Source organism: Pelodiscus sinensis, chromosome 4 (assembly GCF_049634645.1).
Source record: "Pelodiscus sinensis isolate JC-2024 chromosome 4, ASM4963464v1, whole genome shotgun sequence".
Classification (NCBI taxonomy): domain Eukaryota; kingdom Metazoa; phylum Chordata; order Testudines; family Trionychidae; genus Pelodiscus; species Pelodiscus sinensis.
In genome coordinates this window covers 124,454,019-124,468,276 of record NC_134714.1, presented here as the reverse complement: position 1 = coordinate 124,468,276, position 14,258 = coordinate 124,454,019, and the positions used below count along the sequence as shown (strand labels likewise).

General features: G+C 46.2%; 1 protein-coding gene across 2 annotated transcripts in view; it reads left to right on the top strand.

Moving 5' to 3' along the window:
* The window catches only part of LOC102456823 (NACHT, LRR and PYD domains-containing protein 3-like), a 35,746-nt gene extending 25,465 nt beyond the window's left edge, over positions 1-10,281 (top strand). For both annotated transcript variants that reach the window (XM_075928356.1, XM_075928355.1), the window contains 5 exons: positions 2,265-2,354; positions 4,165-4,338; positions 7,701-7,871; positions 8,192-8,362; positions 9,677-10,281. In XM_075928356.1, coding sequence (XP_075784471.1) covers positions 2,265-2,354; positions 4,165-4,338; positions 7,701-7,871; positions 8,192-8,362; positions 9,677-9,941 — 871 coding nt within the window. In that variant the 3' untranslated portion in view covers positions 9,942-10,281. The remainder of the gene's footprint in view (positions 1-2,264; positions 2,355-4,164; positions 4,339-7,700; positions 7,872-8,191; positions 8,363-9,676) is intronic.
* Positions 10,282-14,258: the final 3,977 nt, after the last annotated feature.

Genomic DNA, 14,258 nt, shown 5'->3' with positions numbered 1-14,258 from the left:
TGGAGGATAGGGTCATAATTCAAAATGACCTCATGGTTAAGCCAAGGCGGTCTTTTGCCATATTTTCTATCTTTCCGACACATCGGAATAGCTTGCTTTTGGGCCCTTAACAATGTCTCTTTGAAAAACTGCCAACTCTCCTCAGTTGTTTTTCCCCTCAGTCTCGATTCCCATGGGACCTTACCTATCAGCTCTCTGAGCTTACCAAAATCCGCCTTCCTGAAATCCATTGTCTCTATTTTGCTGTTCTCCCTTCTATCCTTCCTTAGAATTGTGAAATCTATGATTTCATGATCACTTTCACCCAAGCTGCCTTCCACTTTCAAATTCTCAACCAGTTCCTCCCTAATATTTTACTATATTTAAATATTTTACTTTATTTAAAAATGAAGCCTGGCCAACAAGCCTCCAACTGGGGCCCAGTCCCCATCTGGCCACAGCGTCATAACTCTCCTGCATCCCCTCCAAACTCCAGTCTTGAGTCCATCATACACCTAAACCCCCTGCCATAACACTCTTGCATCCCTTCCAAACCCCATGATTTATCAATTATGTCCATCTTGTCTACCATTCTACTAGTATTGCCATAGATAGTTGTACCCATTCAAGGACCTCTTCATTACTTATTCTTCCCCCTCGTATTTTGAACAGTCTTTGCAGACAGCAGCAGTGAATTCTGTTTCAATTTGCATTGAATGGACTTACTATTTTTATAGGAATCATCTTAATTTTGATGATTTTGTTAATCACACTGGAATTCCATATTGTAGATAGTGTGTGAAACATGGCACTCACTTCACCTCTTCTGCTCTTTATATCAAATGCAATTACCAATATCATAAGGGTGCCCAGAGAAGCTGATTTAAGGTTTTCAAGGCTTTATTTCTCAAATAGGATAAAAGTATTGGTATATACATTAATTTTGATAATTTTCTTAAGTTGGTTAATAAAATGACCTACTTTTTCACATAATTTGCAAGGCCATATCTTTGACTTATTGATTTATAATTGGGCCTCCATGTTTGCCACAGAGGTTGCAGAAATCACTGATTCTGTGATTTTCTGCAACCTCTGTAATTTCTGCAGTAGCCTCTGGGGCTGACTCCTGTGTCACCCAAGCATCTGCAACTCAGCTAAGATTTAGACAGGAATATTTATAGTAGAAATCACAGTTGCGTCAGGGGCTGTGAATTTTGTTTATTTTTCAGGGCTACTGAAAACTTTACTAAAACATAACTTTTACTAAAAATACCGGTACAAAGTCTAGATTTCCAAGTTCCCCATTGACACAATGCCCATTTCCATACAGGCTCTTAAAGTCACTCTAAACAAGATGAGCTATAACGTTGCCTGACACCAACATAAACATTAAACCAGTCTGCTTGCTCTTGATTCATCACTGCTCTGCACAGAGTATTCTGATACACATTTATAATAATGTGAATGATTTTCTCTACTACATCATTCTCTGTCTACACTATTAAATGCCTTTTGGAAACTCACAAAATTCAAGAGTACTGGCAGCTGCAATTTATTCATTTTGTTGCTGTCTACAGAAGTTCTACCTGGCCAAATAATAGCTTGCTGTTCTCTAAATCTTCTATGTACGGCTTTTAAAGGCTTGTCTATATGAGGACATCCAGGAAAGTTAATCTGTAGTAACAAATTTGAAGTTACTTAAACTATATTAAATACCCACATGGACAGTTATTCACCTTTAAATTGGCTTTAATTAGGTTTAGTTTAATTCATTTCAAAGACCATTTTCATTCTGAATAACAGCATCCACACAGAGATTTAATGCACTTCAACTAATCCATTTCAGAATTGCACTCTATATGATCATCCTAAATCAGAATTAACAAAGCGTGAAAGAAGTGTGATCTTGTGCTACTTGTTGAACCCATTTAAATCCTCTTTTTGGAGGAGCTTGATTCAGAACCCTCTTTTCTGTTCATTGGGATCTATTCCTTCTCCCATACCAAACTGAAAAAGCAAAGCAGGATTTTCACTGAAAGCAGCAGCTCACCTATGGCTCAGCCACTAGAGGGAAACAAATGCTATGTGGGTTACACTGCTGTCAGGAATCAGGAATTAATAATTATCATCATGGTGTCAGAACAATGGACTGCAGCATCTTTCGATACTTCTCTTTGTTTATAGCAAATGTCTGGGGTGGATTAAACCTACGCCACCATCTTCAGGAAAGAGGATAGAAAATCTGCCTGCAGGAAATGGTATTTAAAGTTTGCATTTTTTTCTAGGAGCCCACTGATCGAAGATCCAAGAATGTCAACTGCATACTCATTGTTGCAAGGACTGAAGGATCCCAACTGTAAACTGAGGACAATATCGTAAGCAAGCCCTTCTCAGACAGCCCTTTTGTTCATGTGCTATGCCAGGTGGCTGGCAGCAATGCATTTCTGTTCATTGTCTGGTATTACTCTAGACCCCATTTGAAATCTATCTCTGAGCTGCAAATGATAATGAACACCTAACGAATCAAACTCTGTGGTTCTGCTAAACTGACTGTGTGACAAACCCTGTTCTCTGCCCCCATCTAGTAAGTAGTCCAGGTGCGCACAAGGTGTAGGCCACCTCCTTACTCAGGACACTGAGTGGCTGTGGACTTTCTTCATGAAAACGAATCTAGCCAAATGCTCACGGTGACAGAGACTCAGCATCTACACACACACACCCCTACTCCTGGCACACTGGAATAAATGATCATTCTTCTTCGAGGAGTCTCCCTGTGGGTGCTCCAGTTTAGGAGTTCAGGTGCTGCAGTGTGCCTGGCTGGAAGATTTCATTAGCAGTGCTAGTTACAGGTAGTTTGCACATGAGCAGCACACTCCACGCACTGGACAGCTAATGCGCATGAGTGGGCTATAATCCCTTCAGTTCCTCCTCTGCCGCTGCCAGCATTGGTTGGAACCTGCAGCGTGCTTCAAATTGAGCTCCTAGAACAGATAGTTATCCTTTTTACCACATATTTTAGTCAACTTTAGCCTTAAAATCGCCTTCCTTTCCCTTTAAAAAAAATCTTTTTTTGTGATCAGCCACAGAACCGCAGCTAAGCGGAGGCTCCCAGCTTCCTGCTTTCTCCTTGCTCAGTGTATCACAGGATATGGAAGGTATCATCTGAGTATATCTTGCCAAATCACTTCTCCACCTTTTCAGGGACCTCAGGCATTGGTGGTACCTCAGTTTCTCTTCTCCTCTGACTGTGGGGCACAACAGTTAACTTTCCTGAGGAATGACATTTCTGGGCTAACTAAAGTCTTTGTTTTTAGCATCGAGGTGACGTGGTGCTGTTCCGTGGCTGTGATGTGTAGTACATCAGACCATGTGATCAGGTGTTTCCTTCTGGCCTAAAACTCAGTGAAAGTCTCCAGTTGGAACGAGTCACTAAGTGATTCTTCTTCAAGTGACAGCAACGTGCCTTTCACTTTAGGTTTCTACTTTGGTTAAGAAGAAGAGAGAATTACTAACCTGTTCTGTACTCTTGCTCTTTGAGATGTGCAGCACGTGTCCATTCCACATCTCATGCTCCGTAACGAATCTTTCCGGTAAGAAGGAACTGAGAAGGGTCGGGAGCAGCTCTAGCTTCTGTGCCATCACGTGGCAGCGTCTGCCAGTGAGGGACACATCTGCTGTCCTGGCTGATGAAAAGATCTCTGACAACAGTGCCCAGGGCATGCCAATGTCCCTAAAGTTGGAAGGACATGGGCAATACGTCTCGAAGAACAACAGTTACAGAACAGTTAGTAACATGGACAACAGGTATAACAGGCCAGGGGAGGCTAAGCCTCCCCAAACTCAGGTCATAGCCCCAATAACTCTCTGCCTTGAGGCCCTGTCCTCATTCCACCTCTCCCCAAAGCCACCGTGGCTTAGCTCGGGCTAAGGAGCATAGGGCCCGGGCTGGCTGTTGGCTCAGGACCCAGGAAGGAGGCTTGGGCTGCAATAGGGGACTTGGGGTGCTCAAGCTGCAATGGGGAGCATGCGGCTACTGTGACTCCAGCAGGGGTGGACTAGGATCAGGCCTTGGGAGGGGATGGGGGGCTTGTCTCAGGGAATAGGGCGGTTCACCCAACACCCATGCTTAGAAGCCATTTCATGCAGTGCGGAGCTAACTTTGACCTGTCCATTTCTTCCTTTCAGGTTGTCCAGCTGCAAACTCTCATCTGCTTTCCCTACGGACCTCTCCCCTCAGACCCTCTTTACAAACCAGGCCCTGGAAAAGCTGGACCTGAGCGCTAACAGACTGGAAGACCTAGGAATGAAACATCTGTGTGAGGGACTGAAACAGCCAGGCTGCAAGCTGCAGGCACTGGTGTAAGTATTTGTTACTGTGACTTTTTACTAACCTGTGTGTATTGTCTCACCCACCTGCTATGTTCCATCTTTCATTCTGTTAGCTCTTTGAGGCAGAGACTGTCATATTTTTATAGAGCTCCTGGGACACTGAAGTACCTGGGGAAGCCTCTAGATGTCACTACAATGCAAATATTTATTAATAGGTAATAAATACCACCATGTACTGAGATCCATCCATCCAGTCTGGTAAAGGAAGCAGGAGTCTTCTGTGTCAATCTACACAACGCAAGAAGTAGTGTTGATGGATTCACTGAGCATCAGCATTGGGAGTTCTGTCACTTTTGACTTCCTTCAGTTCTGCCACTGTGTTAGCCAAGCAGCTCGACTTTCCCATTCTCAGGGTGTGTCTAGACTACAGGGTTTTTTCGGAAAAAGTGGCCTTTTTCAAAAAAAACTTCACCTGCATCTAGACTGCTGCTGCATTCCTTTGAAAGTAAATCGAAAGAATGAGGCAGTTTTTTTGACCGTGGAAAACCTCGTTTTATGAAAGAGCACTTTCAAAAAAAGCGCTATGTAATTCAAACTATACTTTTTCGAAAGAGACTGCATGGGTGCTCTCTTTCGAAAAAGCAGCTTGTTTTTTCGAAAGTACTGATTGTAGTCTAGATGCTCTTTTTCCAAAGAGGCTTTTTCGAAAGAGGCTTGCAGTCTAGACATAGCCTCACTGAATCCCATAACCACAATCTCAGGCATCTTTTAATCCTTCCTTAAAACCCAGTGTTTCCTGCCTCTTCTCTCTCCTCAGCAGTCCCCAGCTCACTCTCCACTTTACCAAGACAGACACATTCCCCTCGTGTGGATGCAGGTATAAATGCTCTTGATAACTTACTCCTATATGAGAAGGAAACCAAATACCCTGTTATACAGCACCTTCATGCCAACATAACTATGTTCACACTAGGCATTGTTCAGGTTGAACCTCTCTAGACTGGCATTCTCTGGTTCAGCATGATTTTAGTTACCTGATTGCCCACTTATCATGGGTGTGGCAAGTTTCCTCCCTCCCATCCGGTCCCATAAAGTTTGCTTACAGCCACCAGTCCTTGCGCTCAGTGGTCTGTGCTGTTAATAAACTCTAATTTACCTCAAAATGTCTTCTAATGGCCCAGAAAGCAGTGGAAGGCTTGGTGATGCTGCTAGACAATAGTGACCTCCCGTGGTCCAGCAAATTCTCTGGTTTGGCAACGGTCAGGTCTAGAGAGGTTCAATCTGTACCAGGGTAATAATTCTGGTAAAAACTCACCACCACCCCTCGGTGATTAGAACAGAACAAAAACTGCAAATAGATCAACACTGCTGTTCTGTCCCATTCCTTCAATCTATCCCATTTCTTATCCTACTTCTCCCCCGACCTTTGTCATATTTCTTTCCTTCCCCAAACCAATGTGCCCTGGCAAAATTCAATGGCTTTGTTCTTGTCATTTTATTTAAAGTTGAGTGAAAATGTTTTCATTTAGAAATAAGATGTCTCTTCCCCCAACCCCACCCATAGCAGCCAGGGAGCTGAGGCTGGGAAGGAGGGCTCTCTCTCCTAGACCTGGGAAAAGTTGCCTCTGGGTGCTGCAGCCCTTCACAAATTCCCTCAATTCCCTTCACAAATTCCCTCTGAATGTCTTCCCACCCACCCCACCCTACTGCTCACTCCCAGCTACCTCTCAGGTAACCACCTCACCTTACATGTGCATATTCTCCAGGGTTAAGGACCAAATTAGTGGAGCCACATCTGTGCAGTTTCACTAATTAGATGGGCAGCCCTTCATTCTCTCATGCGCAGCAGCCCAGGCATATACCATAGAGGGAACTATATACAGACCCTTTGAATGAAGCTCACAGACCATATCTTGAGCACGTCTCTGACAGACAGATGTTTAGAATTTGATCACAAGTTGAAATCCCCAGTATATTTTTGCTTTGTATCATGGAAAGCATTAAGGTGCCTTTATTCCATGTGTTTTCTTGTGGCAGAGGTTGAATAGCCTAAAACTGCCTTTCCATAGGAGATTTTGGGCTGATTTGTACTTCCACCTGAATTGGCACTGCTGTGATCAATGCAGCGGTGTCAGTTTAGCAGCTCTGGTGAAGGCAAACTAAATTGATAGCAGAATGCTCTCCCATCAACGTCCTGAAAGGCAGAAGGTAAGTCAGTGCGACAGTGACTCCTTTGACATAGCATGATATAGACACTGCCTACGTGTCAACCTAAATTACCTCGAATTCAGTGCTGTAACTGAAATAGCATAACTTAGGCCAACTTATAGCTTTAGTGTAGATCAGCCCATAGTCCTTCTGCTCTTCCTCACATTCTTCTGTCCTGTGCAAGGTCAAAAGAGAGAGCTCTCCACAAGCCATGCCTAATTCGACATTCAATGACTAGAGCAGCCAGTCACCGCTGGGCAGGTGAGAGGATATGCTCAGAATGTGAATGTCAGATTATCAGATGATTATGAGATTTCTGTATTTTTGTAGGACACTGTGGGTAAATCTAGACTACAGGCTTTTGTCGACAGAGGCTTTGTCTATAAAGAGCATCTAGACTATATCCAGTTCTGTCGACAAAGCAAGCCGCTTTGTCGACATGAGAGTGTAGATGCAAAGGACAGTGTAGATGCAATAACACCTTCTGTCAACAGAACTCTGTAAACAAAAGGCGTTATTCCTCGTGGAATGAGGTTTACCGCTGTCAACAAAACTGCAGAGTTCTGTCGACATAATGTCGACAGAACTCAGCAGTAGTGTAGACGCAGGTATAGTTTTGTTGACAAAAGTCCACTTTTGTCGACAAACCCCTGTAGTCTAGACACACCTATATGTGAAATATTCTGAAATGTTTCTAGACTTGTGTTCAAATAAAATCTGAATTAGGAACTCATTACCTAATTATATGTAGTAATTAAAATTAATTTCATGACAGACATAGAGGCTTTATACTTCTTTTTCTGAAAAAGGTATGCAAATTGCACTCCACAATTTGCATAACTTTTCTGATTCTTTTTTCGGAAGAGGCTTTTCCGAAATTTGGCCTGTATACATTGGGCCAAATATCGGAAAAACCTCCTCTTTCAGAAGAGCCCTTCTTCCTTATAAACTGAGGTTTACAGGGCTTCTGAAAGAGCATGTCTGCCCTTCCAAATAAAATTTTGGAAGAGCAGATGCATTCCCTGGACACGACGGAGTTTTTCCGGGATACCATAAAACTCTATAGTGTAGATGTAGCTTGATACTACCAAGTTTATCAGAAAGTAGGAAGTGTAACGGCACAAAGTGAATACTGACACCTTTCTGGAAGGAGATGGTTATTCTTCTCTCTCTTCCCTTTGCAGGTTGTGGCAGTGCAGTTTCACAGCTGCTTGCTGTGAGGATCTCTCTGCTGCCCTCAGGACAAACCAGTCCCTGACGGAGCTGGAGCTGAGTGGGAATGAACTGGGAGATTCAGGAATCAAACTTCTGTGTGAAGGACTGAAACATCCCACATGTAAACTGCAGAAACTAGTGTAAGTCACTGCTGGAGACTTCCCTTGTTAAACCAGCTTTTTCAAAGGGGCCCGCTAATTTCACACTGATAATAGAGGTCCTATTTTCACTTGTGAAATCACCTACATTTGCAGGAGCAAGTGGATGTACAGTTACTAATTTGTATGCACAGGCTTTGGGGCAGGCAAATATGGGTTTTGTATGTTCAATCTTATGGTAACAGCCAGATGAAAATCCATGCTCTGGAAGACAAAGCCTCAGAAATCAGGACTGTCCTTATCAAATCCATACATGTGGTCACCCTGCTGTGTGTTCACTCTGCCCATCTCCGTCTCTGCAGGGTTTGGGATTGCCGTCTCACAGATGCTTGCTGCGGAGATCTCTCCTCTCTGCTCAGCACCAACCAGTCCCTGCGAGAGCTGAACCTGAGCGGTAATAACCTGACTGGCTCAGGAGTGAAGCTTCTGTGTGAAGGACTCAGACACCCAAAGTGCAAGTTAGAGAAGCTGGAGTAAGTGACTGCTGCTTTTCTGTATCCAAGGAATCCGTCGCAGTGTGTGCCAGGCTTTCGGCCACCTAGCTGTGTCTGGGCTGCATGAACCAATGGGCTGAGGGCGGGAGTGTGTTCCATAGCTATAGGAGGCACTGCACACACAAGGGCAACCCAACGGGGCAGGTCAAAGAGGCTTTAAGCCACCATTCTGAACCCAGACTGATTAGGGCCTCAAATAAATGGTAGTATAAGGCAACCTTTCGCCTTTCACCTCCTACCCCAGGGTTCTGCACAAAGCAGCCTGTGTCTGGTGCAATGCTAGCAGCAGGAGAATTTCCCTCTGCCAGCTAAGAGGTTGTTGCTTCCATATTTATTGCTGCCATATATGTAGCTAAGGGACTGTAAACACAGGGAGAATTCTCCCCAGTGTGCATGTTCTCACAAAGTGTAAGACTTTCTGGGGGGCCAGTGTCTCCCCAATTGTTTTGAACAACAGTTAATAGAGTCCAATGCTCCAAAAAGTAGCTGTCCAGCTGGGGCACTTGGCTGCAGAAGGTGGGACAGGGTGCTCCTAGTTTGGCTCCCAGCTTCCTGCAGACTGCTGTGTTAGAAGAAGGCAGGCAAACACATTAGAGGGGCTGGCTGCGGGAGCTCCCCAAATCTGCAATGGCCCCAGCCCTGAATCCTGCCCCTCCACTGCACCTCCCATACACACACTTCAGCCTTCTGCCTGAAGGCCCCTGCACTTCATCCCAAACCTAAATTTCTTACAGGTACTATTGTATCACTGACTCCACCCACCCAAAGGCACCTTCAAGGAGGCCTGGGTTGTGATAGGACAGTATCTGTAAGAAATGTAAGTTACTTTCTTTGACTTGTGTCTGCTGCTGCGCTCTGCACTCCAACTCTCCATCTCTGCCAGTACTGCTGCTGGATCCCCTTGTTCCTGCTCTTGTCACTTCTGGCCGCATCATGAGCTGCTTCAGGGGCCTCCTTTGCTTCCTTGTCTGCCTCCCAATCTGAGCTACTCTCCAGGGCTCATATCTGGACTCAGGACTAGAGACATCACCCCCTATCATGCTCCCAGCTGCAGTCCCCAATAAACTCTTCTGTTCTTCTTCGGGTAATGTCCCTGTGGGTGCTCCACGAATGGTGATGGACATCCCCAGAAGTGCAAATGGGAGCTTTTTCTAAACAATTGTTAGTGGGGCCTTTGAGAACTATGGTCACCCTATTTATTAAGATTCATTGAACTATATTGTCAATTAAATATTTACATGTTTGACTTCCAGTGGATGGTTTTTTGTTCATAGTTCATTTTTGTTTTCACAGCTTGTCTGAAAACCAGATGGATGAAAGAACAGTCAAGGAGTTGGAAATTTTGCAGGAGATAAAACCTGGTTTGTCAATTGCATTCAGCAGTCGGAACCCAGAGAAGCAAAACATCCTTGCATTGCTTGTATCTCAGCGCCATACTCTCATCTCTAGAGTATTGAGTGAGATTGCAGAATTTATGTGGCATATTTTTGTGATGCACTGGGAGGTTGGACTCATTCTGCTATTAAGCATTGCTACATATTATCTCTTCTCTCACTGATAAATAGTGTCTGAAATTCAAGGTTTATAGAAGATTAACTAATTTTGAGAAAGTTTTCGACTCTCTGAATGGAACCTTAATGATGTAAGTGGAGTTAAATGAGAATTGATTTCCTTTTAAAGCACAGTAGCAGACATCTGGCCCATATGTATTTTTGTTGTTGCATCACATACTCAAATTCTACAGAATCTAAGATTTCTTATTTAATTTTTTTTAAACTTACTTTCTTAGACTCATAGGCTACGTCTAAATTGCATCCCTTTTTCGTAAAAGGGATGCAAATTAGATGTATCGCAATTGCTATTGAAGCGGGGATTTAAATCTCTCCCGCTTCATTAACATAAAAATGGCTGCTGCTTTTTTACGGCATGAAGCTTTGCCGGAAAAAAGCGCCAATCTAGACGCGGATCTTTCGGAAAATAAAGTCTTTTCCAAAAGATCCCTTATCCCTCTTAAAATAAGGAATCTTTCGGAAAAGGCTTTATTTTCCGAAAGATCCGCGTCTTGACTGGTGCTTTTTTCCGGCAAAGGTCCATGCCGAAAAAAAGTGGCAGCCATTTTTATGCTAATGAAGCGGGGGAGATTTAAATTCCCGCTTCATTAGCAATTGTGATACCTCTAATCTGCATCCCTTTTATGAAAAAGGGATGCAATCTAGACGTAGCCATAGGATGTCTAATTTGTCGCCCTGATGTTCACCCATTCATAAAAGCGCCAGGGACTCCAAAATATCTCAGGTTCTCTTACAGAACCTGGAGGCTTTTTTCCTCACAGGCACTGGGAGCCTGTGACAGTCTGTATGCCTATGTTCACTCCTTTACTGGAATATGGTAAATGTTATACAAAATATTCCTTGTGCAGTATCATTTGAAAATTCATAGTTTGCCCTAATAAAATACTTGCAGTAACCTTGTATGTAAAGTTAAAAGATTCCTCTTTATGGTATTACTAAGACAAGTTCCATGTCTGAGAAACAGTCACAGACCAGTTCCTTGGAGACCAAGGAGTTTAGTATCCTGTTCTAGTATAGGTTGTAGTTTATTGATAATGTGTTGGACGGGTTTAAGTTGGGGACTGTAGGTGATGACAAGTGGTGTTCTATTGTTGGTTTTCTTGGGTCTATCTTGAAGTAGATGGTTTCTGGGTACTCATCTGGCTCTTTCAATTTGTTTTTTTATTTCTCCGGGTGGGTAGTTGAGGTTTATAATGCTTGGCAGAGATCCTGAAGTTTCTGGTCTCTGTCAGTGGTGTTAGAGCAGATGCGATTGTATCGAAGGGCTTGGCTATAGATGATGGATCATATGGCGTGTTCTGGATGGGAGCTGGAGGCATGAAGGCATGAATTGGATGTACTACTTCAGATGTGGCATTATGAGTTTCAAATAGAAGGGAATAATCACTTCCCTAGATTTGCTGGCAATGCTTCTACTAATCCACTCCCATATGCTATGAGCCTTCTTGGCTACAAAGCCAGTGTGGACACTCGCGTTCGGAACTCCAGGGACACTGTGCGCTGATGGCAAACTCCGTTGCCAACCTCTCCGCACACATTGCCCATGCCATCCATTATGGCATGGCCTTGCCCCATGCCCCCACCATCCCTCCCCTGGCAGTTCTCCCGCCCCCTCCTGCTGCCCACCTCCCCATTCAGCCTGCCCTGATGTGGCCTGCCCCCCATGTCCAGGTCCACCCCCGTAGGAGCGGTCGCAGGGGCCACCCCTCCCAGTCGAAGGTCACCTCCCCCTCTCCCCCCTTTGTAAATAAAAACCAACAAGCTTTTTGGTGAAACCAAACTGTGTTGTTGTGTATTGGGAATTAAAGGGAGGGAGTTGTCCAGGGAAACTGAGGCGACCCTACTCCGGGGCCTGTGAGAACATGTCCGTGAGGGCCTCCTGGATGCACACACCATCATGGTGCACCTGCCCCCACCCCCTCCTGCAATGGCCCCTCCTGCTCTTCCTGCCCACCTCCCCGTTAAGCCTGCCCCAATGCGGCCTGCCCCCCATGTCCAGGTCTGCCCCCGCAGGAGCGGTTGCAGGGGCACCCTTCCCAGGAGTAGCTCCCCTCCCCCTCCCAGTTCAAGGTCTCCTCCCTGTTACGTGAGGTAACGTGAATAATTAATTTAGAATTCCGATCAACCTAATAAAGTCATGAAGATGACAACTGCGGACTCCAAATTCCATATCTATCACTGGTTTTCTTAATAAAAAAAAGGGAAATAATTTTAAAGGGTTATGAGTTTGTGATGCATAAATGAATACCAACTCTGAAGATAAAATTTAACCACAGGACTATATTTGACATGCATAAAATCACAATCAAGCAAAGGATAGATTACAAAAGAGTAAACACAACACAAGATACATTAAACACAGTCTAGGCACGGAGGGGGTTTGCGATGACACTGGCAACCTCAATCCTTAGGTCCTTCCAGGTCTCAGGAGAGGAACTGCCAGGAGATCTCTCAATGGACGAAGCTGTGGCTGGCGATCTCGATCCTTTGGTCCTTCCGGGCCTCAGGAAACGAACTGCCAGGAGATCCCTCGAAGATGACTGGAATCGGGTGTGCTGACTCGAGCCTTCTGCACGAACCTCAAATCCTCTTCTTCGGGACAGCTCGAACAGACAACGGTGGCCTAGAATATCCCTAAACCTAACCCTAAACTAAAAGTAAACCCTAGCTACGGCCGACACGCCCGATGAACAAACTCGATGACAGCTGAAATGCTTTGAACCGATGACGATAGCTAATCTAACTAAACCTAAATCTAAACCTAATCCTAATTGGTAGGTACAAGCCTTCCGCTTGACCTGACCAAACCCTTAACAGACAAGAGTACTCTGCTCTGAACTAGACTGCTCATTCATATTTCATATAACAAGCATGAACATTCTGCACAACATCACCCTCCCCCAAACTGTGGTGTTGTGTATTGGGAGGTAAGGGGAGAGGAGGGAGTTGTCCAGGGAAACTGAGGCGACCCTACTCCGGGGCCTGTGAGAACATGTCCGTGAGGGCCTCCTGGATGCGCACCCCATCCTGGTGCGCCTGGCGGCTGGCAGCTGTTCGTAGGCCTGGCCTTCCGCTGCCATCCATGCGGGAAGGAAGGCCTCCCTGCTCTGCTCCACAATGTTGTGGAGCACGCAGCACACGGCCACTGCCTCCGTTGCATTCCGTTCACCCATCTCGAGACGGGTGAGCAAACACCGGAAGAAGGCTTTTAATCGGCCAAAGGCGAGCTCCACTTGATTGCGGGCCTGGTTGAGGCGGTCATTGAACCAGGCCCGGTTCTGGTCTGGCCGCTCCATGTAGGGCCGCATTAGCCAGGGCAGCAGGGAGTAGGCCGCGTCCCTGATGATGCAGATGGGCATAGGCAGTCAACTCCCGCTGGGGGAAGTAGGTGCCTGCCTCCAGCCTGCGAAACAGTCTGGAGTTGTGGAGGATGCAGGCGTTGTGTGCCCTGCCGGACCAGCCCGCATAAACATCCAGAAAGCGGCCCCGGTGGTCCATGAGGGCCTGCAGAACAATGGAGCAGTACCCCTTTCTGTTCATGAAATGGGCCACTCAATGCTTCGGGGCCCGGATGGGGATGTGGGTTGCATCCAGGGCTCCCCCGCAGTTGGGGAACCTGAGGGCAGTGAAGCCAGCGACGGTAGCGTCCACGTCCCGCAGGTGGATCACTCTGGGGAGCAGGACGTTGTTGATGGCATGGACGACCTGCAGAAGGGTGCAGAGAAACACAGGGGAACACATCATAAAGCAGGGGTGGGTGTGCACTCCCTTGGCCGCCTCCCCGTGATTCCCTCTGTCCTCACGCACACACGCACCATAGCCCCCTCGCCCTACACTCCCCCCCAGCAGGCCTGTGCAAGGGAGGGATGGCCCGGACCCCTGGGTGACCCAGCGTGGAGTCTTGTCTGTCCCTGGGCATGGAGTACAGCTCCCTCCCCCTACCCACTCCCCCTGGAACTTACCTCCATCACAACGGCGGATCTGCCCAACTTGAATTGGTGTGCCACCGATCGGTAGCTGTCCAGGGTGGCCAGCTTCCAGACTGCGATGGCGACCCTCTTCTTGACGGTGATGGGTGCCCGCAGCCGGGTGGTGACTCTCTGGAGCGCAGGGGTGAGCCAGGCACACAGCTCCATGAATGTCCGCTTTTGCATGCGGAAGTTCTGGAGCCATTGCTGGTCGTCCCATTGCCCAAGGACCAGCCAGTCCCACCAGTCCGTACTGGTGTCCAGTCTCCACAGTGGCCTCTGCACCCTGGGGTGGGGGTGCCACAGGGACGTCATGGCCTCACAGGTGAGGGAGTC